At 36.4% G+C, this 25,387-nt stretch overlaps 1 protein-coding gene across 2 annotated transcripts in view; it reads left to right on the top strand.

Moving 5' to 3' along the window:
- Window positions 1–25,387, top strand: part of ACSL1 (acyl-CoA synthetase long chain family member 1) — a 93,557-nt gene that overhangs the window by 50,361 nt on the left and 17,809 nt on the right. The window contains exons 4-13 of one of the 2 annotated variants that reach the window (XM_074274487.1): window positions 2,218–2,282; window positions 5,702–5,803; window positions 13,451–13,550; window positions 13,796–13,974; window positions 15,877–15,909; window positions 16,112–16,163; window positions 16,936–17,009; window positions 19,449–19,526; window positions 22,609–22,743; window positions 23,474–23,608. In XM_074274487.1, coding sequence (XP_074130588.1) covers window positions 2,218–2,282; window positions 5,702–5,803; window positions 13,451–13,550; window positions 13,796–13,974; window positions 15,877–15,909; window positions 16,112–16,163; window positions 16,936–17,009; window positions 19,449–19,526; window positions 22,609–22,743; window positions 23,474–23,608 — 953 coding nt within the window. Of the gene's footprint in view, window positions 1–2,217; window positions 2,283–5,701; window positions 5,804–13,450; window positions 13,551–13,795; window positions 13,975–15,876; window positions 15,910–16,111; window positions 16,164–16,935; window positions 17,010–19,303; window positions 19,382–19,448; window positions 19,527–22,608; window positions 22,744–23,473; window positions 23,609–25,387 lie in introns of both variants that reach the window. The other variant, XM_074274486.1, reaches the window with a different exon arrangement.

The following is a 25,387-nucleotide window of genomic DNA, read 5'->3' as shown; positions in this document are numbered from 1 at the left end:
CAAATGTGGTCTCAGACACTTAACACTTCCTAGCTGTGTGACCCTGGGCAAGTCACTGAACCCCAGCCTCAAAAAAAAAAAAAAAAAAAAAAAAAAGGAAGGACTGAGACAGAAATCTATATTCTCCCATTTCCAACATGTGGATCTGTACTTGTAAGAGACATCTCTTCTGGTTATGTCAATACTTTAATATAATGGAAAGATTTGCTCATGATTAATATTAAAGGCACCTTTCCTTTATTGCCTACTCCCTTCTCTTGCACTAAAATGTTCAAATTAACATTTATGTTAATTTATGTTAAATTATGTTAAACAAAGGGATTAGAGATCATCTATTCCAATTGCTTTACAGTGAGGAAGCTGAAGCACAGAATCATAAAGTGAGTTTTCCAAAAATTTCTCTCCCATGATAACAGAGCCAAGGCTCTCTTGATCCAGGTCTCTTGATTGGCAATCTAGGAGATTTTATTGCTAGTATGATATTAAGGCCTCATTGATGTTCTTGGATGCAATATAGTTGGCTAAATAGAAATGCACAATACCATCCATGTACTGTCCATTACTGACAGATGTCTGTGGAGTGTTTGTATAACACAGGGCTCGAGATCATAGGCTCATTGGGGCATGTTTTCAGCTGAGAAAGACTTCATTATGATTGTCATCTAGGCCAATTCCCTTAGTCAGTCAACAAGTATTTATTAAACACCTACTGTGTATCAGAAACTGTGCTAAGTACTGGGGACACAGAGAAGGATAAAAAAAAAAAAAAAACAGTGAGTACCTGCTCTTAAAAATAAACTAAGGCCCAAGAGTCATAGTGATTTACCCAAATTACAAAAATCCTTTATGGACAGTTTTTGGTTAACTAGCTGAATGTGGAGCACATGTCCAAAAAATAGATCAAAATTCAACATTGCCTACTTCTGCAATGACTTCTTCAATCATCAGTTAATATTTGCTAGAGGATGGATACAAATAAATTTTATTAGTCTTAATTGACAAAGTCACCACCATTCTAAAATCAAGGAGAAATGGTTTTTGAATTATCTATGTTATCATTCCCTTCTTTAGTTTGAATTTGTCATGAATTTACTGTTTGCCAACACCTCTAGTCCTCAAAGACAATTTAAATATTTTTCTTTTCTTACCAAAGCTAGAAAATACAACTCAAGAAACCCAAGATCTCCTTATCTTTGCCTCTGAGGGCCCACCTTCATTTCCTTAACCTTATTTCTTGTTTTTCTCCCTTCTGTGACCAAGACTTTCCACTTCCTTTTAAAGTCCTAAACTCTTGACCAACAGAATTTGCCACTAAGACTTTTTTTTTTTCTCTTAAAGATTTTATGAGCTTGAACAAATCATGAAACTAAAGTATGTAAGGTAATCTCTTATCTTTTCTGAATTTGGACTAAAATACTGAATGAACATGACAAAACTAAGCAGAGCTTGGGAATGATTTCAGTTATTTGTTATTTCCTTCAAACAGTAATGAAGCCCAGACCTAAAACAAACTGCCTAGTAATAATGCTAATGTTTTGTTTTAAAAATGTCTTCTTATGGAAGAATGTTTGTGGCAGCCCTCTTTGTGGTGGCCAGAAACTGGAAACTGAGTGGATGTCCATCAATTGGAGAATGGCTGAATAAATTGTGGTATATGAATATTATGGAATATTATTGTTCTGTAAGAATGACCAGCAGAATGAACTGATGCTGAGTGAAATGAGCAGGATCAGGAGATCATTATACACTTCAACAACAATACTGTATGAGGATGTATTCTGAGGGATGTGGCCCTCTTCAACAATGAGATGAACCAAATCAGTTCCAACAGAGCAGTAATGAACTGAACCAGCTACACCCAGCGAAAGAACTCTGGGAGATGACTATGAACCACTACATAGAATTCCCAATCCCTCTGATTTTGTCCACTTGCATTTTTTATTTCCTTCACAGGTTAATTGTACACTATTTCAAAGTCCGATTCTTTTTGTACAGCAAAATACCTGTATGGACATGTATACATATATCGTATTTAACACGTATTGGTCAACCTGCCATCTGGGGGAGGGGATGGGGGAAGGAGGAGAAAAATTGGAACAAAAGGTTTTGCAAATGTCAATGCTGAAAAATTACCCATGCATATATCTTGTTAACAAAAAAGCTATAATAAAAAATTTAAAAAGTAAAAATGTCTTCTTTTTAAAAAATTATTTTTAGATAATGGCCCTTGTTTAGGCTCTCGGAAACCTGATCAACCATATGAATGGATCTCCTATAAAGAGGTAAGATTCTATGTTTTCATATCTATTTAATCTACCCACATATCACTTAATATTGGATGCATCAGACAGAATATTCGTAAAGCTAGAAGAAATTAGAGATCATCAATTTCCTTATTTTACAAATGAAAAAACTAAGATGTATTGAGGGGAATAATTCATGAATAAAGTAGTCTAATGATTGACTCAGTATTAGAACCCTGGTCTCCTGACTGCTGGGATAGAACCTGTTTCCCAGTTGTCCCTCTGCCACTCCTTAATTCCATCTCTCATATTGAACTTAGAAAGGTGTTTATCCTGATCCAGTCTTGGGAAATAGTGCCTAAAAAGTGCTTAGAAGATGTATGCTGGTGCCTGAACAGTGAGAATCTTCATGAATTTAGAGACAAAGAAAATGTTGGCATCCTAGACAAATTCCCCCTTGCACATTCTGATTCATGGCTACTCCCTCCAACACACATACACTTTTAAATAGTTGTATTATGAATGGCTTATTGATCTATAAAACTTTTAGAGGGAGTGGAGAAATTTCTGGGGAGGGTGGGAAAGGGGTTCTTTGCCCAGAATGTAGATCTCACCACTTTTCCCCAGGCCAAATAGCGCTCTAAGAATAACTAGAAATGTTAGCCTAAAACTTCCTCAAAAAGTCTCCTTTCCAATATACCTAACTATAGAAATAAGCAAATACCTGAGATTCAGGTTAAATGGCTAGATGAATTTGAGAGCAGACACAAAATGTTATATGTTTGCAAATGGTACAATAGTCAGTGTCCCATCCCTCTTAGTTTAAAGAATAGTTTATAGATAAGAGTATCCTGGGCTATCCTTTGGAGGGGAAAGGTTAAAGTGTGAATCTAGTCTCTATTTTTAGCCACTAAGGTAGCCAAAATTCTTAAGCTGAGGCTTAAAAATTCCTTGTTTTCATCTCTAGCCAGCAGTTTTGAGAGAATGCTTCCAAAAGGTTATTATTTTGGAGTCTTTATCTTTAGTGGGAGGTGGTTGGGATAGGACAATGAATAGGTATGCAAACAACTCCTCATTCTTGGTAGGACCAAAAGAATGGGGTTAGAGGGATTCTCTTTAGCTTAATTAAAATAATATCTTTTCTTTGAACTTTTATTTTACATCACATCAAGAAAAAAAAAAAAGGTTGATACCACTTATACATACTACCTACTTCACAGTGCAAAGAAAGTGATTTGCAAACAGTGAATCATTAGAGAATGCAATTATAATATTGATATTATAACTAGATTGATTATTGATTATGCTAGATCCTGCAGCATAATAAAACACTTTCTGAATTTGTCAAAGAAAATTTTAATAAATTATCTTTGGTGTCACATATGTTTAAATATGTCTTCTAGTTCTTCAAATATATATACTAGAATCTATGTAAGCATATATTATGTGTTATATACATATGTGCATGCATAAATATATAGCTATAATTTATATATGATAGACATATGTGTGTATATATATGCATTGATATTATAATATATATATACCTATATGTATAGCTATAATCTATATATACACACACATATGGTTATAATCTAAATTTAGCATTGTTGTTTTCTAACCAGCATTCTCTGATGATGCTAGATATTAGGGTATTCTGTATTGTTTGGACTATTTTTCAAAGTTCCTGGCTAACATATTACAGATTTGCTTTTGAAGATGAAGAAGCTAAAATTTAGCTGTTTAAAAAAATAAACACGCTGGTGATCTTGATGAACCAAACTTGTAATTCTTGTTTCCCAGAAGGCTGTGCTAATAGATTGCTAGTGCTGAGTCAGCACTAATATGGTAAGCCCTCCTGAATCAAAAGAGGGAAGGGAAACAGGAATCTGTAGGGAAGGACACCAGGGTTTTTAATTAGGGCTGGAGTTGAGGGTGGTCACTGCACTCCCAGCCTTCTTGATATAGGGAGACCCATCCTCAAAAATAAAACTAAACTAAAAAAAATTTGAAATTGCAAATATTTTTCTGAGCCCCCCCTCCATACATATAAATATTTAACTATTAACAGTAGTCTCTGAGATGATCAATTAACTCAGCCTTGCCATTACCTACTTTTCTCTAAGTACAATGAGAGTATGATCCAGAGTAAATGCTCCGATAAAGTTTGAGAAGTATCCAGGTATGCGCCCTTCCTCCTCCAACTGAGCTGTAGGCTTTGGATAGGTGTCTCTGAGACCCTCTGAGCTTTGTTTTTCTCATCTGTTGTTAAAGTGGGTATTATGGTGTCTATACTGCCTATCTCACAAGGCAGTTTTAAAGAACACTTTCCAAAACTTACAGGGTTCGAAAAAAAGGGTAAGTTGTGATTAGGCTAAAGATAAAGCAGGGTGAGGTGAGGAAGAGGCAAAAGAAGAGGAATGCTCCAGACATGCATAGTCACCAGGGTCCCAGCCTTCAGAAAACCAAGAAGGAATAGTGAAAAAAAAGGATTATTAGATTTTGCTGATGGCTTGTTGAAGGCACAGATTTAATAGAAAGTGGGAGAGGAAAGGATATTGGAGGAAGAAAGGGGAGCAGAGGCGTTTGGAAGAGGAAAGGGAGGGAGATAGAGAGAGAGGCCTGAGGAAGTATCGTGTGGGTGGGGGTTTTGGGTTTTGTTATTGTTACTTGTTTTGTTTTTAAAGATAGGCAAAGTACTGGGCACTGAAGATGTGAAGTCAGGATCTCGAGTTACACTTTAGGTCTTTCCTGTGTTTCTGAAAAATCTGTGGGATGATGATGTCTATAATATTGCAAAGAATTTTTATTTAGCAGTCCTGAGTTTTAAACTTTTTAGCATTTGCTTTAAAAAGGACATTGAAAGCAATGCTATTTTTTCTTGTATTTACCCAAAATCAGAAAACCTTGGGCTGTTTTGCATAGCCATTATTAACACATGTGAAGAGGTCCCATATTGAGAAAACATAAAATACAAAAAAAGAAAACTGATGGTTAAGCGTGCGGATTATTTTATAAGAGAATTCAGCATGAGTTCCTTTAATGAGATGCTGCTCTGGGATTATCAAATGGTATTTAGTTTAATGCAAAATTGTCAATCAAGGATACTTGCTTATGCACATATGTGTGTTCTAGTGGTAAGAACTCCAGATCTGTGTTCCAATATTGGCCCTAAGCCTTACTGCAGTATCACAGGCAAGTGACTACCTCCCTAAGCTACAGTTTCCTTATCTTTACAAAAAAGGTAAAAATATTCTCCTTATCTTGCAGAATTGTGAGAAACTCTGTGAAACTTTTGCCATCTCAACAGGAGTTACTGATCTCCTTCCATCTTTCCATCCTGTCTTTATGTCAAGGCTGCACCATTTCATGAATTGGACATTTACCTAGCAGGACTACATTTGTATGATTGCCAGGCCTCTCATGAGATTATTCAACTGATTTTCCTTTTATTTCAGGTTGCAGATAAGGCCGAGTGCGTGGGCTCAGCGCTGCTCCAGAAGGGTTACAAGGCATCGCCAGATCAATATTTTGGCATCTTTGCTCAAAATAGGCCTGAGGTATTAATGATTAAGAATGAACTGTTTGATGGCATGATCATTAGCCTTTTAGTTTGCTTTGGTTGTTGATCACAGTCAGGAGTGAATAAGTGATTAGAGTTCTCAGCTGCTTTCATGTACAATAAAGCCTTGTGTTCTGCCTCTCTGAGAGCCTGTATATAAAACCCTAGCATTTCAAAGGGACACAAACCAATGTTCTTTTGGCGAATGTCCTTTCTAATAATGATGCCTGATCACATACTGTTATTAAAACCTCAAAACATGTATGGGACAGAGAAAAATCTCTTAGTTCAATACCTTTAGTTAAAAAATAAATAAATAAATAAGGTATTAAAACTTAGTAAATGGGTAGAAGCCATAATAAAATTACTTCTTTTTGTTCTTGCAAAGGATATTCTTGTTCTAGTAAGATCATAAAAGTTAAATTCCTGGAGAATTGTCAACAATGCAAAAGAAAGTATCTTAGGACTGACTAGCCTATATTGACTTACAGCTCACAGCATTTTATTTTGTCCTTTATACCAAACAGTCACATATTTATCAATATAAATACAAATATCAAGCAAATCAATTAAACACAAATTAGACTTTTGAGATTTGATAATGCAAAAGCAATTAGATTATTCTGCCACTAAGTCAGTCATCGTAGGAACAGTTTCCATTTAAGATGTAGTTTAACATCTTAATAATAGTCCTCGTAGTTATTTTTGACCAGCTGGACTGGTATACTGTCATTTTACCATGTCATCTGTCAGATACAAAAATTAAAAGCTTTAGGCAGAAATCGAGATTTCCTTCTTAGTTTTAAATCTGGGACATTATTTATGTATAAATAAAGAAAATATATACAATAAGTGAATAAATTAGCTATCCCATGAAAGGACAATTTTATAACAAAGCAAAAAGTATAGCAGGTTGTTTACTTTATAAGAGAATAATAACTACATTTTTTCTCCCTTATAGTCACACTGCTTAAAAGGTTATGTTTTCTTTTATGCTACATTAAAATAGCATTTTCTGCAGGAATGCATTCTGTTTCTGCCTTCATGCACTGAGCAAACAACACGTTGTACTCTACTGAACACTCCTGTTTAAGCAATCCATAATTTTTTCTCATTGTGGTAAAGGGAGTGACAGACCAAGAGGTAGAAGGACAGAGAAAGAACAAGAGAGAAATAGAGAAAACAGGGATGTGGGCGGGACTGCAGAGAAGGAAGCAGAAACACCCAAGAAGTGGGATTATACAAGGTATATATATACAGAGTGTCCCAGAAGTTTTAATGTAATTCCAATGACATTAAAATGTTCTAAGACTTTTTCAATTTCCTCTACTATTTCTGCCTTTCCTAAGTCAGAAGAATAAATGTTTTAAACTTCACAAGCAAGTTCCAAGTTTGGGCAGATGAAGTTTTGATCTAGTTCTTGTTCTGACCTAGCTGTCTAAGTATGACCGCTGTATTTGTGTTTGTAGACACATGTTCCTCAGAGTTGTGCAGATCCATATGGCATAATAGTTCTAAAGAAGACTATGTCAGGTGTCAGGTGAAAGGGTCAGATAACTGACTGGCATTTGAGCTAATCAGTGATCTAGGTTGGTTGTAAAATGAATTTATTCCTGAGATTGTGCTTTGTAGAACTATATGGTATTTAGCCACACTGGAGGGGGGAGGGAGGCTGTTTTTTATTTTTATTGTTTTTCTGCAGGCTTTTTGAAATGCTGAAAGATCTCCCAGTCTGTTGTGTCTCTCATTTCATGTCAGAGTGCTGCATTAGAATGCTACTTTAGGGCTTCATACACCATTTGGGGAAATCTATACTTCTTCCACTAGCTTTGTGGGACTTGGATGCTCTTATTCCAGGCATATCCTGGATTTTCTATATTAGAATGAAACCTCATAATGGCCAAGAATATCAGAAAACATATTTCTTTTCTTCATGAATAGTTCTGTGCTAATTCTTACTTATTATACGCTTACATAGTCACCTTATACCAGAGATCCTTTAGCTAACTTTGACATTTGTTTCTGGAATGTGGGAGTTTCATAACAGTCCCAAGTACAAATCAGCAAACAGTGGCTGCTGAATGATTCTACTTTTCTTTTGTCTGCTCAGGCCATCCTTAGACACGGTGGGAAAATAAATATATATTCTCTGCTTAGGAAGTTTGCTCATCTGGTTGAGAACAAGAATAGTCCTTGAAACAATAGTACACTTCTAAGACAGTATTTACGAAGGGTTTTTTGCCCTCTGCTGACTTAATCCACTGGAGAAGGAAATGGCAAACCACTAGTATCTTTGTAAATATCTATTTCATAACTATTTATGGGATCCCAAAGAGTCAGACACTCTGAACATCTGAATAATAGTTACCTACTTTACCAGAAAAAAAAAGAAGCCATCCCCATGAGCAGCCTTATCTTTTCATCATTTCACTTCAAAGTTTCATGCTATCTTTTCTTTTTTTCACAATTGATCTTCCTTCTTTAGCCTTTATCTGTACTTTTAAATTTATCTTCTGCCATTTCAAGAATCTTGGTCCCCTTTACTTCTCTTTCTTGAATCCCTCTTTCTCTGTTGACACCTCCCCTTGGCTTTCAGATTTTTATTATACTGGGGGGGGGGGCTGGAGATTGATCTATTTGATACTGTTTCCTGGAGTGCTGGTCCTAGAGTCAGGAAGACCTGAATCCAAATCTGTTTTCAGACACTTACTAGATGTGTGACCCTGGCAAGTCACTTAACTACTGTCTGCTTCTGTTTTCTCAGCTGCAGGATAGATACAATAATAACTTTCACTTCCCATCAAAGTATATGTCCCTAAGAGCTCCTCCTGCCTCCTAGTCCCAATTCCTTATTTCTGTGAACAATTCCTTTCATCTTGACCCAAAGCTTTAAAGTCATCTTTGATTTCCGTCTACTTGGTTTTTCATATCCTATCAACCATTAAGTTCTACTAATTCTTACTTTACAATAACTTTGTTTGTACCCTTTCTTTCCATTCTTACTATTACTATTTTTAGTTCAGGCACCTGGACTGGAAACTTCCTTTGGATTAGAAACTTCCTAACTAAATTATCTCTTTGTCTCTTTTTATCCAGTCTAGATTAACCTTCAAATATAATGCTACTTTGGTTATGTCACTCTTTTGGAATTTTCAGTGATTGCCCATTGCTTCCATTAAATCTTAATTCCACTTTATTTTCATTGTCTTTCATTCACACTCTGCTGCAGAGAACAACTCCAAGGGGCTGGCCACATTGTTCAAATGCCATATGTTCACTAGCCAAAAAGACTATTTTATAGAGAGCTCACACAGGACAGGTGCTCACTTATGGATAGAAAAAACAATACAAGGATATTCTCAAGGTCTCTCTTAAGACCCTTAGAAGTGATTGCATGAGGGCAGCTAGGTGGCGCAGTGGATAGAGCACCAGCCCTGAATTCAGGAGGACCAGAGTTCAAATGTGGTCTCAATCACTTGACACTTCCTAGCTGTGTGACCCTGGGCAAGTCACTTAACCCCAGCCTCAGGGGAAAAAAAAGAGAAGAAGTGATTGCATGACATGGGAGACACTGACACAGGACCCTCCAGAGAAGGTGTAAGAGAAGGTTCTGTAAGCAAAGCAGAATTAAATTAGCTCAAAAGAAATGTGAAATGCCCAAAGTTAGAGCATCTACTGCAAATGTTCATATGGTTATTGGTGCTCAGCTTATAGCAGAGCATTCTGAGCTTATATTGGTTTGATCAGCCACTGTTGGACACATTGTAACTCAGTTCTAACATATTGATGTCATTTTAGTTTTCTGATTATGAAGGGCAACAATCAATTAACTAACTTTTCTTTCCCACAGTCTTCTTATTTAAACCTTCTGCTCCAAGGACCTTGTATCTGGTGATTTCCCTTTTCTGTGACTGCCTTCTCTTAATCTTTTCCTCCAATCTATAATGTCCTTCACCTTTCTTTCTCCTCCTCCTTGAAGACCCAATTTAAGGCCCTTATAAAATTTCTCAAGGCCACACTAGCCCATAATAATATTTCCTTCTTTGTCATTGTTCAGTTCAATCATGTCTGACTCTTTGTGACCCCATGGACCATAGATCCTCTTCCCTTCACTATCTCCCAAAGTTTATTCAAGCTCATGTTCATGGCTTCCGTAACACCATCCATCTCCTCCTCTGCAGTCCCTTTTTCTTTTTTCTTCAGTCTTTCCCAACAAAAGGTCTTTAACAATGTGCCCTGTCTTCTCATTATGTGGACAAAGTATTTAAGCTTCCTAAGAATAATCTGAATTGATTTCTTTAAGTATTGATGGATTTGATCTCCTTGATGTTCAGGGGAAATCTCAAAAGTCTTCTTCGAACATCACAATACAAAAGCTTTGATTCTGCAGTGCTCAACTTTCCTTATAGTTCAACAGTCATGTTCATCCATTGCTACTGGGAAAATTATAGATTTAACTACATGGACTTTTGTTGGCAAGGTGATGTGTCTGCTTTTTGTATGCTGTCCTTCCAGTATGTCATAGTTTTTCTTCCTCCCTCATTTAAACCCATTTCACTTGCATGTTGTAGCATCACTTCCCTGATGTTATGATCCTATTCAAGAACAAAGGACAAGAGCCAGTGTCGTTTAACTTCTTGGCTGCTGTTACCATCTGCAGTGATCTCTGAGCCCAAAAATATAAAATCTGGCATTGCTTCCATTTCTTTTCCTTTGTTTTGCCAGGAAGTGATAGAACCAGTTGCCATGGAACCAGTTTGGGGAGTTTTCCTTGTATTTATTTATTTATCCATTCATTTAGTCATATATTTATTTATTTTTGCTGAGGGAATGAGGGTTAAGGGACTTGTCCAGAGTCACACAACTAGGAAGTATTAAGTGTCTGAGGCTGGATTTGAACTCAGGTCCTCCTGATTTCAGGGCCAGTGCTCTATCTACTGTGCCATCTAAGCTGCCCCTGGGGGTGTTTTTTTAAGTTAAACTTCAGGCCAGGTTTAACACTACCCTCTTTCACTCTCATCAAGGGGTTTCTTAATTCTTTTTCACTTTCTACTGTCAGAGTGGTATCATCTGCATATCTGAGATTGTTGATATTTCTCTTGGCAACCTTAATTCAAGCTTTTGATCCATTCATCCTGGCATTATGTGCTCTACATATAAGTTAAATAAACAAGGTGACAACAATCAGCTTTGTCACATTCCTTTTCAATCTTAAACCAATCAGTTGTTCTACATTTATTAATAACTCTTATTTCATGTCCCACATACAGGTAGGTTCCTTAGGAGACAAATAAGATGATCTGGTACTCCCATCTCTTTGAGGACATACCACATTTTGTTCTCATCCACAGAGTCAAAGGTTTTAGTGCAGTCAATGAAAGAGAAGTAATGTTTTTTCTGGTGCTCCCCTTTTTTTTTTTTTCTCCATAATCCTTCAGGTGTTGGCAATTTGGTCCTCAATTCCTCTGTCTCTTCAAAACTCAGTCTGCTGTTCTGATAATTCTTGGGTCATGTCTAACTGAAGTCTTGCATACAGAATGTTAGGCATAACTTTTCTGGTAGATAAATAAGCCCAACTGTTTGATAATTTGAACATTCTTTGGCATTGTCCTTCTTTTGGATTGGGACGTAAACTGAACTTTTCCAAAACAACAACCACATAAAGTTTTTTTGGTTTTTTGTTTTAATTTGCTGGCATATTGAATGCAGCACTATACCAGCATCATCTTTTAGGGTTTTACATAGCTCATCTGGAATTCTATCCTAAGGCCCAACTTGACTTCATTCTCCTAGACGTCTGGTTCTAAATCAATAACCATACTATTGTGGTTATTGGTGATGTCAAGATCTTTCTTGTATAGTTCTGTATATTCTTGACACCTCTTTTTAATCTTCTCTACTTCTGTTAAAACCCCACCATTTTTGTCTTTTATGATGCCTACTTTTGCATGAAATGCTCTCTTTATATTTCTAATTTTCTTGAAGAGATCTGTCTTTCCCATTCTAATGTTTTCTTCTCTTTCTTTATGTTGCTCATTTAGGAAAATCTTATCTCTCCTTGCTAGTCTCTGGAATTCTATATTTAGTTAAATCTGTCTTTCCCTTTCACTTTCCTTCTTTTCTGGTTATCTGTAAAGCTTCATCAGACAGCCATTTTGCTTTCTTGCTCATTATTTTCTTTGAAATATTTTGTTTGCTGTCTCCTATACAATATTGCAAACTTCTATCCATATTTCTTCAAACACTTTGTCTACCAGATCTAATTCCTTATATCTATTCTTCATTTTCATTTCATATTCACAAGGGATGTTATTTAGGTCATACTTATGTAGTCTTATGGTTTTCCCTACTTTCTTCAATTTAAATCTGAATTTTGAATAAGAAACATGATCTGAACCACAGTCAATACTAGGTCTTATTTTAACTTACTGTATAGCACTTCTCTACCTTTGGCTGCAAGGGATATAATCAATCTGATTTCAATACTGATCATCTGTTAATGTCCATATAAAGAGTCGCTGTTTGGGTTGTTGGAAAAAAGTGACGAAACTATATTAGTCTCAGTCCTGCTTCATTTTGTACTCCAAGGTCAAACTTTCCTGTTATTCCAAATATCATTTGATTTCATATTTTAGCATTTCAATCCCCTTTGATGAATATGACATCTCTGTTATTTCTGCATGTTATAGATCTTCATAGAACTGGTCACCTTTGGTCTCTTCAGCAGCAGTAGTTGAAGCAAAGACTTATACTGTTGAATAATTTGCCTTGGATTTCAACAGATATTCATCTTTGCTCAACATTTATTGCCTGTACAACTTTTTGACCCTTTATTATGTTCTGCCTTCACAGAAGCTCAGAAAAACCTCAGTTGAAAGAGATTTCAGAGGCCATTTAGGCCAAACCCCACCTGAAGAGGAATCCTTCAGCAGTTGGTCATCCTGTTTCTACTTGAATATTGTCAGCGAAGGGTGTTCCTTCCTCATCCCCTCTCAACCTCTAAAAAATTCCACTTTTGGAAACCTCTAATGCTTAGGTAGTTTTTTCTTACATCAAAATTACTAGTGCTTTTCTGCAACTTGCATGCAGAAGTCTGAACTTTTTCCCATAAGATTATTGTCTTCAAGTATTTGAAGGATGCTCATCTCGCCATCTCCACCAAGTCTTCCTTTTTCCAGGCTAAAAATCTCTAGTTTCTTCAAACCTGATAATGACATGAGCATGATCTCTAAGCTTCTTGCCATCCTAACTGCTTTCCATTGGATTTGCTTTCACTTCTCAGTATGTTATTTGAGGGCATAAGCAGTAGGGACTGCCATTTCCCTTGTTCTAAATATACCTAAAGACTCTTCAGTGTCGGTTTTTGGTTTTTTGGTTTGTTTTTTTTTTTCTAGATATTATGTTACACAATAGAATCCTTATGTAAGTTCATATACACATAGTCACATATATTTATGCCTTGTTTTCTTGACTAGACTATAAGCCCCCTGAAGGCAGGAAATGCATTTTATATTGCTTTGTCCTCTATGCATTCTGGGCATGGTATCAAGTACACAGCCAGATGTTTTTAAGATGAGCTTTTAGTATGTAGTGCTTCTATGACCTTATTTCATTTTTGTTTTCTCTTTCATCCCCCACCATGTAGTGGGTGATTATCGAACAAGGTTGCTATGCATACTCAATGGTGGTGGTCCCTCTTTATGATACCCTTGGAAATGAAGCAATAACGTACATAGTTAACAAAGGTAATTTGTTCATGTTCTTTCAACTGGATGTTGGCTTAACAATTGATTAAACTTGATTCTTTTAAATATTTCTCTTTTGTTTAATTGGGAGGGGGGGTTGTTTAAGTGGCATTATCTAATCTGCTTAAAGTATAAAAGAGTTTAATGCTGCTTTAATGTGCAGCAAATATGTGGTGTCATGGTACTAAATAGTACTCCGGCCTTTAATACCAAGTTTGATCTTAATTTTAATTTTTCTCTTCTAGCTGAACTGTCTTTGGTTTTTGTTGATAAGCCAGAGAAAGCTGACCTCTTGTTAGAATCTGTAGAAAACAAGCTAACTCCAGGTCTTAAAACCATCATCATCATGGATCCTTTTGACGGTGATCCCGTGGAACGAGGCAAGAAATGTGGAGTGGAAATAATGAGCATGAAAGCACTTGAGGTAATTACACAGACTCATTTTGCTGCCATTGGGAATCATATCATTCTAGGGCTGTAAAGGACCTCAATGGCAGTGATTTGCCAGAGACCACACGGCTAGTTAGTGGCAGAGGTATGACTAGGATTTAGGTTCCCCAATTTCTAAATCCAATGCTTTCCTTACTATATCTTTCTATGTGTGAATTTTTTATTAAGGGTTAATTGGCTCCTTGGTCCAAGTATCATAGTCCAAGGAAGCCAAGATCATGGATTTCAATCCTTGTGTGTGCCAATTGGCTTTAAACTGTTCCATCTCTATAGATTATACTTTTAAGCTGAATTGATCATTTTCCCTGGCCCAGTTATGTAACTAAGAAGGCACAAATCCTTCTCTATCTCAGGACATACAACTCACGTGTCCACCAGACTTTATACTGACAGATAACACACTGTGAGGAATGTTGAAATAGCCAAATATTTAGGTATATTTATTCTGGCCTAAGACCATGAGAAAACCATGGTTTGGAATCAGACTTTCTAAAACAACTTGTGCCTTTCTATGAATGTGAATTAGACTTTCAGGTTTCATACAGATTGGAAGTCTGAAAGGTATACTTGAAAGACAGCATGGCATAGTGGCTAGAACACATGGACTAGAGCCAAGTAGTTGTGATGATGCTTGTTATTGTCAAGCAATGGCCAATTCTTTATGCCCTGTGGATCATAACATGTCTTCTATCCTTCTATCTCCCCAAGTCTATCCAAGTTCACATTCATTGTTGACATGACATTATCCATCTTACCTTCTGCCATCTCCTTCTCCTGTTGCCTTCAATCTTTCCCAGCATTAAGGTAAAATGGGTTAAGTCCCACTTCTGATGCTACCTTAATGTGACCTTGAGAAAGTCAGCCTCCTTAGACCTCAGTTTTCTCAACTAAAAAGTAAGGGGAGTTTGACTAGGTAGATGCACTGATCTCTTCCATACCTAAATCTGGGGTCCTATGAACCTGTGACTCTAGATAAGTCAATTGACTTATCTGAGCTTCCATTTCCTTATGAAAGATGTAAATAATAGCAATTACCTTAAAGCATTATAAAAACAAGTTATTATTCTTAATCCATCCAGACATTTACTTCCTAGGAATCTGAGAAGCTATTTTGAATATCCTATTAGGAGTGTGTCTCCCTCTTCCAGTATGCCCCCCCCTGAAGCATCTTAAATATTAATTTCTTTTTATAAAAATGGCTGGACAGATAGGGAATTTTATAAATACAGACTTCTAGAACCTCACAGGCTTTTCATAGAAAAGTAGAAGTAGTTGACTCTCTCTAGGCTGGACCAACACTTAAATCCCTCTCTTGTAGAGGATCTGTTTGCCTTTTTCACTGAATTTAATGTATTCATTGCATTGCATTGGCAGGATTCATGTGTATGTGTGTGTGGGGGGGAGTAGAGCATGCATGTTTTTTTATGTACACATACAAATTTAAAGAGAGTATCTGTAAGTCATACCTCCTAGACTGGAAAAATTGTATCAGAGAACAGTAAAGTCAAAAGAAATTTATATTAAAAATAGGCAGAACATTTACCATCTTCAAATAATAGTTTTGTTTCCAACACCAAAGACCTTAGCATCTCTTCTATAAGAACAGTGAACTCTGGAAAAGTGAAGAATAGTACTTAATTAAGCTCAGGTTTAATTTAATCCCAATTACTATAGTTATTTGATTCAGAAAATCATGCTTTCTTCATGTGGGAGTTAGCTACTGAATGAAGGATACTAAAGTACCTAACTGGCATTTTTCTAAGTATTTGCAGTTCTTTGTATTTATCTTCTGTACTTAGCACTGCTCCTGACATGTAGCATCAAGATCATTCCAAATGGTAATTCATATCATATTTTCCCCTATTCTCTGTCTTAGGACCTGGGAAGAGCTAACAGGAGGAAACCAAAGGTATGTATGTAAGGAAATCATCCCATCAGAGCTTTGAGCAAAAGTGTCTGAGGCTGTTGTCAACTCAGAACTTCCTTCTCTCTGTGGCATGAAAACCATCAGGTTATCTCAGGAAAGCAGTAGAGGCTTAGCATACATGGAATGCGTTATCCTTGACTGCCTTCTTTCAGGCTTCTACTAAATATGTTCCTAACCATTTTAGCCTCCATCGCCTGGTGACCTCGCTGTGATTTGTTTCACCAGTGGGACAACAGGTAGGTTTAAAAATGGGAGAATCTTTGCATAATAACTGGAAGGCTTGTACTTCTTTCAGAGAATAAAACCCTTCTCTCACCCTTGTTAATGATTGTAATCTCAGTTGCAGGAGATAGATTGTGAGGGCTACTCAAGATGACCCAAAATGTGTCCCCTTGTATTTTATAGAAAACTTTAAGCATCTAGTAGGACAAAAGTATTGAACTCAAATAAAAATGGCAGCCACTACACAAGTACATAAGTATCTCTGTGAGCTGCATATTGACTTCATTTTAAAATGTTTTAAATCTAGGTTTTACTGTTGCTTTTTTTTTTTTAAGTATTTCCCAAATATATCTTAATCTGGTTTCAGCCTGCTAGAGAATGTGAGTATGTAACCTACCTCATTCAGTAAGGGTCTCAAATAATTGTTGATGAATACACCCATTCTCTAAGGCAGATGATATCTTAGGTGATTTTGGCGGTAGGAATCCCTGGATTTCCCTTATTGCTACCTACCATTCAAAACTGGGCCAAGTGTATAACAAATAATTCAAGTACAGTAAAGTTTACTCAGCCCCGCTGCTGGATTTTGGCAGAGGGATTGATTGGTAGTGGAATATGATATGACAGTCATTGAAGGGAGCATAATAGTATCTCCCAGAATTATTGTAAGATCAAATGAGATAATATTTGCAGTTCCTATCATATAGGAAATCATTGTTGTTGTTACCTTTCTTAAAATGTGTTTCATTAGCTTTAATTCTCTTCTGCTTCCCCTCTGTTCTGCAGGCAATCCCAAAGGCGCATTGATCACTCATCAAAATGTAGTCAGCGACTGTTCAGCTTTTGTGAAAGTGACAGAGGTAACCTTTGGAAACAGTGGAATTCCCTTGGTATTAGTTGGCTTTAAGCCACAAGAATTTAAGTATATAATATATAATTCTTTGGTGATTCAGTTGAAATTATGGGCAGTTTTTGAATTTCATTGAAATGTGGGTGAAACATTTATAAGGTCCCCTTCTCTAAAATGGTGATGTCAGCACCCTGCATCCCAACTCCCGCCTGCTACTGTGGAGGCAGATTGATTGGTGAAAGCTTTTAAAAACTAGGACAGTGAAACTACATTTGGATTTGCCATAAAGATTTTTTAAGGAAAAAAAAAAAGAATTTAGATAATGGCCTAAATGTGTTATATCTGCTTGACTCATGACATTTTAGCATCCCTTTGAGGATGCTAAATGATGGTAGATGTGTAGGCTTATTAATGCTATTGGATCATCTTAATTTTCTAAGATCCACTATCTTCTTATATGAAGTTTAAAATTTGTCATCCCAGCTGCCTTAATGTTCACCTAAAATATTTGTTATCTCCTCACCTCGTGTGGGACTTAGGCGATCCCTTATTTAATGATGTAGTATTAGAACAATCAATGTCACTTTTGTCTTTCAAAGTAATTCTTTTTTGCCCACCTCATCTGACTTTGTCAATTACCCTGATTTTTATGGCAGATTTTCCACCCTAAACAGGTTCAGGGACTGAAGTCTTATTTAATAATGAGATAATTTAGATCTATTTGGGCTCTTGTTGTTTAGACTTTCCCTTAATCTCCCACCCCAAAGCACTTTTTAAAATATGTTCAGCATCTTATTCAAGTGAAATTTTTACTTGTTATACTTTATTCTGAGAAAAACTAAGGGAGGTGATATATTAAGACTTTTTTGTAAAAATCAATTATAAAGATGAAATGGGAGTTTTCAAGTCTACAGAAATTTTAAATCAGACTGATAGAGTGTTCTTTCAATTCTAAATCAGAGGATGTGGAAAAAACTATTAGTTGGACTCCTCTAAATGATATCCTTCATAGCTTCTGTCCTTTGGATTGACAGATGGTTGAGAAGCAGGTTAGGTTGGGTTGGTGTATAACTACAGTGTAATGGGTAAGGAATTCCTTCCTGGTATTTTCTGTATCAAACAAGTTTGCCCAGGGGATTGATATTAAAATTACTCTAACTGTGGTAGAATTTGTGATAGATTCTTGAGGGTGTGAGATGACAAAAATGGAAAGCAGAAGTAGGTATACCACTTTCATGTTAGCTCATCAGCAAAACCACTGATAATTGTGCATTAGCTGAGAGATACCTTATTTTGGCTAGAATTTTGTTATAACTTTATTACCACCTTGTGCAAACTTGCATGCCTTGCTCGCATTTAAAGTCCACTGTAAGCCCTATAGGGTTAGACCAAACAGGTATTAGGGATGTTTCTCATAGGTATACAGGTAGAGACTTTATTTACAGGGGCCAACAGATCATTTTGTGTTGGCCTGAAGTTTATTTGAAATCAATGGATATTCAAAATGGGAAATGGAATACTGGTTTAAATGAAGAATGATGATAAGATTCCAGCTACAGAAATCACTTTTAAGCTCCATAGTACAAGTGTTTTGGTGCTGGGTTCTTTTTCCTCTTTGTAAAGTTAATGTTATTTGCTTGTATTGGGATGTGACTTCCTGCATTCCTGACCTGAAGGTTGAAACTGATCTTGCTGGGAAGGGTGGAAGTAGCTGTGGTGGGTTTTAAATCTAAACAAAGCACATAATCCCTTAATATCCTGACAGAGCAAAAGTTGATGGAGGAGGGGTGAAGTAGGAAGGGAGAGAATTGTCTTAGCTTTGACAGAACCATCTATATGGATTCAGCTTAAGCCTTTTAGGAAAAAAAAAAAAAGGTAGAGAAAATATCAAATTGCTCATTTAATACCCTTCTTTGGCTAAACCTGATTATTTGTCAGTAATAAATACATAAGAGAGTATATTGCAAAGAGAGCCAGCCTTACCAGGAAAACGTGGGGTTCAGGTCCTCTTTATGTAATATACTGGTTATATGAGCCTGGCCAAGAGTCTTAATGTCTCCAAGTCCCTGGCAAATGTCTGAGACTCTTTAAGTTGCTAATGCTTCTACATTAGTAAAGAGAGTTTTCCTCCCCAAGAGTTTCCCATAAATGGATAAAATCAAAGCCTTAGACATCCCAAAATACTATGTCCTCTCCCTCTGTAAGGTTAAGAGAATATGTGCTTGTAAATAAAGGGGGTGGGTCATGAATGGAAATCTTTAATGGTCTTGTGCTTCTCTGCCCTGCTGGTGTCTTTGCTTGCAGAATGTGGTGGTTCCTTCTCCAGATGACATTTTGATATCTTTCTTGCCTCTTGCCCATATGTTTGAGAGAGTTGTGGAGGTAGGCACTGAGTTTATTTCAATTGGATTTTTTTTTGCATGTTTTCTCAGTTATTGTCTTTTCACAGAAATTACTTCGTTTGAACTCCAGTGATACACATATTTCTTATTTACCACTCGCTCACATGTATGAGCAGTTAATGATGGTAAGGAGATTGGGGTACAGTGTGGGATGGCAGTGTAAATTAATCTTTTCCCTTGGGTCATGTACAGAACCCATATTATGGAGAAATGTAGATGTAGGTGCCAACCTTGGTTTTTTTCTATTCCACCCTATTCTTAGGTGCTAAGCCTAACACATCCACATAAATAGTTTACCTCAGTTTTTTAGTGTTTAAAGAAAGAAATTTGATCTTATGATCCAATATTACCTGGTCTTTTGATCCAGAAATTACAGTCAATGTGAATATATTGCATAATTTTGTCCTTTTTTGATTTCTAATAAGGCAAATTATTCAAGACTTACCTCTACATAGCACTTGAGGCAACTGGATGGTGTATGCAGATAGAGTGTTGGGCTTAAAATTGGAAGACCCGAGTTCAAATCCAGCTTTAGTTATGTGACCCTGATAAGTCCTCCTCTGTAAAGTAGAGATAGCAATAAAACCCATTTCCCCAGGTTGCTAAGGGAATCAAATTAAATAATATGTGTAAAGCATTTTACAGTACTTTCAAGTGTTAGGTAAAAGTTATTATTGGACAAGATGTATAAATGGGCTTATTTTTGATTTGATAAAGAAGGTAGTCATTAAGTAGATTTGGCAAGATTGCCTTGACAAAAATCATAACTCAACCCAGCCAAGAATGTTTTCTCAACTTCATTTTCAGGATTATAAATCTAAGAGTAAGAATTAAATGCAGAGAAAAATTAAAGCACCAGAGGAGTTAGCTTCAGGGTTTACTGACTATCCTGTAATTCTGGAATAGTATTTCTGTAAAGTCTGGTCCCTTCTCACTAATAATCACACTGGTAGTTAATAGCCGTCTTTAACCTGATCACTAGCAGGAAGTTAAATAGGCCTGTTAATGTTAAAAAAAAAAATTCTTTTGTAACTTCTTTTCATAGATGGTGTACACTGTTTCTTTTAAAAGGCTATGTGTGTGGAACTAAAGATCTGGAAGACACCTTTTATTTTATTTTATTTTTTTTTAATTTTATTTTTTTATTGTATTTTATTTTATTTTATAGTTGTTCAGTTTTCAGTTGTAGCCAACAATTTACGATGACCCCCATTTGAGGTTTTCTTGGCAAAGATATTGGGAATGGTTTGCCATTTCCTTTTCCAACACATTTGACAGATGAGGAAACTGAGGCAAACAGGGTTAAGTGACCTGCCAAGGGTCATGCAGATATTAGTAGTTGTATATGAGGCCTTATTTGAACTTGGGAAGATGGATCTTCTTGCCTCCAGCCCTAGCATTTTATCTGCTGTGTCACCTTGCTGCCCAAAATAAACTTTATTGAATGAAAATCTGCTGAAATTTAACTTCTGAATACAAATTGAATTGTTCCTGGAAGAGAAAAACTAATTTAATTTGGGTGTCAAGATTTAGTAAAACACCGTCATCTTGCTAAAAGACTCACTGAGGTTGAAAGACTAATAATCTTTTGGAGATTTTTTTTTTTAAAGTAAGCTTGTTATAGTAAAAATAAATTCTAATAAACTTGGACTTTAGGTAATAGTTGAAATTAAAGTAAAGCAGTGGGAACTAAAATTTCCATTTGCTTCTCTCCATCCACACAGTCTGTCATTGATCTAAGTAGGGTTCACATTTTTCTTCCCAAATTCTAGTTTATACATAATATGAGCATCCTTTGGAATTGTGCTATAAAGTAATGGTGGCAAGCATCATACCACACCATTCTCTTTACCTTCATTTGAATGGAAAATCATGTAAAAATAGTTCCACTGTATTCTTAATAATTTTGGCAATTGTTTTTTAGGCTATATCTATACAATTTTCTCTTTCAAAGAAATCACATTTTAGGAGTATGAATTATGTTGATTAATATAGAAGTATTTTAATGTGTTTTATTGAATTTATTTATCTTTATATCACAGTCATATCTTCTCCCTTTTCCCTTCTCACTTGAACCTATGGCAAAAACAAATCAGCAAAAACATCTGATATATGGACCATACCTGAAACTGTATATATTATTCTATATTAGTAGTTCCCCATCCCTTTAGGATAGTGAACTTTCTTGTTACTACCAAGGCAAAATACAGTATCTTCAACTAAAACCAAAAAGTTGACAAGTATCCTTTCTTCTAATAAATAAAATAAATCCCAATCCTCCTCTATCTTAAGAATTGTTTTAATCCTAAAATATATCATCTAATATGAAGAATATATATAGAATGGCCCCAATATTTTAACCAAAAATTCTTTTGCAGGCAAACCCTGTATAATCTATTTCTCCAAACACTCATTTCATAATATTTCAACTATATATAGATTTATGAGTGTGAGGATTCCCTTCATCATTAAAAGCCATAATTACTTGCTGCCTTTAGTAAACCACTTTCATGAACTGTAATTGAGAACATTCATCATCTAGTGACTGCCCTCCTGATAATGAGCCTTTCTGAACTTAAGTAGGCCAGATCTTGGACTCTGGAACACAGACCATTGCCAGACTGGCCCCTAAAATCGTAATTTTGCCAGGTCCTGCAGAGCCACTATTCATACCACACTGAGGCATCAAAGGACTTCAGTGGATGTTAATGTTAATGATATTAAACTAATGTTCTGACCCATGTTATTTGGCAATAATCAGAGGCCTCTAGAGACTATCTTGTTTAAACCCCTCATTTTACAGATGAGAAAACTGAGACCCAGAGAGATTATCAAGAATTTCAGGCTCTTTTGTTGTACAGATAACTCATTAAAAAACAAACAAACAAAAAACCTTACAATATTTATTTAAATTTTATTTTTATATATTCCATCATAATACTTTCCATCTACTTGTTCATATAGAACAAATTCTGTTTAACTACTTCCTGTAACATCATTTCACCTAACTTTATGTTTTTATGGAGTACCAATGAACAATGCTAGGTGGGATGTGTCTGGGTTAAAGAATTTAAAGATATTTGGAACTTAGTGACCAGAACCCAAAGTGAGATAATCTTACCAAGAAATCTGGCTTGTGCTTCTTTAACAGCAAAAAGAGGCCTCTTATCATTCATGAATTTACACCTTCCTATTCCCCTTCTCCAGTGTGTAATGCTCTGTCATGGAGCTAAAATAGGATTCTTCCAAGGAGATATCCGCTTACTTATGGATGACCTCAAGATGCTGCAGCCCACCATCTTCCCTGTGGTTCCAAGACTGCTGAACCGGATGTTTGATAAAGTAAGTTTAAGTCTACTCAAGGGGATTGGAATGAGGAGACTCTAGCTTCAGGGAGGAAAGAGTCTTTTGCATGAGATAATATTGAAATGCCCTGAAAATTAAATATGGAAAAACAAGAAGCATTTATTAAGTGCTTACTTTGTGCCAGGCACTGTGCTAATCACTGAGAATACATAAATAAGTAAAAAAAAGTAAGTTATTCCCTGCCCTCTAGGAACTTATATCCTAATGAGAAAGAGCACAAAAGGGAGCTAAAAAAAAAAAAAGAAGAAGAAGAGAAGGGGAAACTTAATCAAGGATGTTCTGTTGAAATATAAAAAGTCAGAAACACAGTCAGAAGAAGTATGAAGATTGGCCAACCTGAACTGCTCCCCAAAATGGAGACTCAAATATGAGGAAAACTCCCAATGGCTAACAAGGTGGAGGAGGTGTTCTGGGGGAGGGGGGATCCTTAGGATGAGGTTCAGGGATTTTCCAGGATGTGACAGCAGCTGAGGAGGCATACTAGCAAAGTCTGGAAAGTCAAGCAGAGGAGGGGAGAGAATGAAGACTGGAATATGACATGAACCATACCTACAATAGCTTTAATAGCTGGGAGGAGATTATCAGTTGTGTGTTCATTGTAAAAATCAACTTCAAAAATTAAATGGTGTACACACCTCCTTGGACATGAGGGAGAGTTTGAAACTACTCTGTGAAGCAACTTAGTTTTCATTACTGGGCTCCTTAGATTTTTGGACAGGCCAACACAACGATGAAACGGTGGATCCTGGATTTTGCTTCCAAGAGGAAAGAGGCAGAACTTCGAAGTGGCATAATTAGGAACAACAGCCTGTGGGATAAAATTATTTTCCACAAGATTCAGGTAACAACTGCACGTGTAACAATTTCTCTTCCTGTATCAACTATCCAGGGTCCATATTTCTAAACTGGTCTTTAAGGAGGAAGATAGAGAAAATGTGAGTGGGTGTGTGTGTGTGTGTGTGTGTTTATTTTACTGTTGGAATACATAAATCTTGAAATTTAGTCATTGCTATAGAGCTAGAAGGGACTTTAGAGGCTGTCTTATCCAAACTTCTCATTTTACTGAGGTCCGAGAAAAAGGAATCACTTGCCTAGAATTATATGGGTACATAGCATCAGAGATGGACCTTATACCCAGATGCTTTGCTTCTACTACTGCTACAGAAAGAGTAATAGTAGTAGTAGTAATAGCAGCAACAGCAGTAGTAATAGTGATAGTACTAGGAGTGGTGTAGAAGCAGCAGCAGCAGTAGTGCTGTTTTCTTGGCAAAGATACTGGAATGGTTTGCATTTCCTTCTCTGACTCATTTTACAGATGAGGAAACTGAGACAAACAATGATTAAATGATTTCTCCAAGGTAACACAGCTAATAAGTGTTTGAGAAAAGATTTGAATTCAGGAAAATGAGTCTTTCTGACTCTAGGCCTATGCACTCTATCCACAGCACCACCTAGCTGTCTCACAGGTTTTATAGAATGTCCCAAAACTCTTAAAGCTTAAAGCTTCACTAAGACTTTTGGGGCATCCTATGTTATATTCATTTTACAGATAAAGTTAAAATTTGGTCCAATAAATAATTATTTGGTGTCTGCCATATCCTGACACTGTGCTAGGAACATAGAATACAGATACAAACAAAAAGCAGTCTTTGCCTTTGAGATTCTGTCTCAAACATGTAGAGTTAAAAATATCTAAACCGAAATCAGTGATACGGGAGTGAAGCTTGGGAGAGACATTATGGCTGGATATACAGAACTGGGAATCATCTGTATAGGAATCATCATTGAGCCCATGGGAGCTAATGAGATCCATTAGTATAGAAGAAGCAAAAAAAGATGTCCCAAGATGGAGTCCATGGACCAACCTTCCTGGGAGATAAGAAAGATAATAATTCAGCAAAGACTAAAAAATGATCAGACAGAGACAAGATCCAGTTCAGTTCCAATTGATCAATGATGGACAGAATCAGCTACAACCAGAGAAGGAACACTGGGAAATGAATGTGGACTACTTGCATTTTTGTTTTTCTTCCCAGATTATTTTTACCTTCTGAATCCAATTTTTCTTGTGCAACAAGAGAACTGTACGGTTCTGCACACATATATTGTATCTAGGATATACTATAACATATTTAACATGTATGAGACTGCCTGTCATCTAGGGGAGGGGGTGGAAGGAAGGAAGGGAAAAGTTGGAACAGAAGTGAGTGCAAGGGATAATGTTGAAAAATTACCCATGCATATGTTCTGTCAATAAAAAGCTATAATTTTTTAAAAAAGGTCAGTCAGAGAGAGGAGAGCTGGGAGACAACAGTGCTGCAAAAATCCAGGAGAGAAGGTATATCTCCTTGTCATATACACAGAGTTCACTAGTTAGGAGAAGTGGCAGTATTTGAATCCTGACTCTGAGACCAATATTCATTCTCCTACCCTGACTCATGACTCAGAGGCTCCTCTCTGTGACTTTCTAGGTTTTCTGACTTCTATCAAGTCACATTAGCCTAAGCACAAGTTAACATGGCCTTCAGAGAACAGAATTGGAGCTGTGGGTAGGATGGTGGGTAGTGCATTAGAAAAATTCCTGACAATGTTCAGCAGATAAGTTCCAAGTAGCATAAAT

Source organism: Sminthopsis crassicaudata, chromosome 6 (assembly GCF_048593235.1).
Source record: "Sminthopsis crassicaudata isolate SCR6 chromosome 6, ASM4859323v1, whole genome shotgun sequence".
NCBI classification, from domain to species: Eukaryota; Metazoa; Chordata; class Mammalia; order Dasyuromorphia; family Dasyuridae; genus Sminthopsis; species Sminthopsis crassicaudata.
This window is presented reverse-complemented; position numbering and strand designations above follow the sequence as displayed.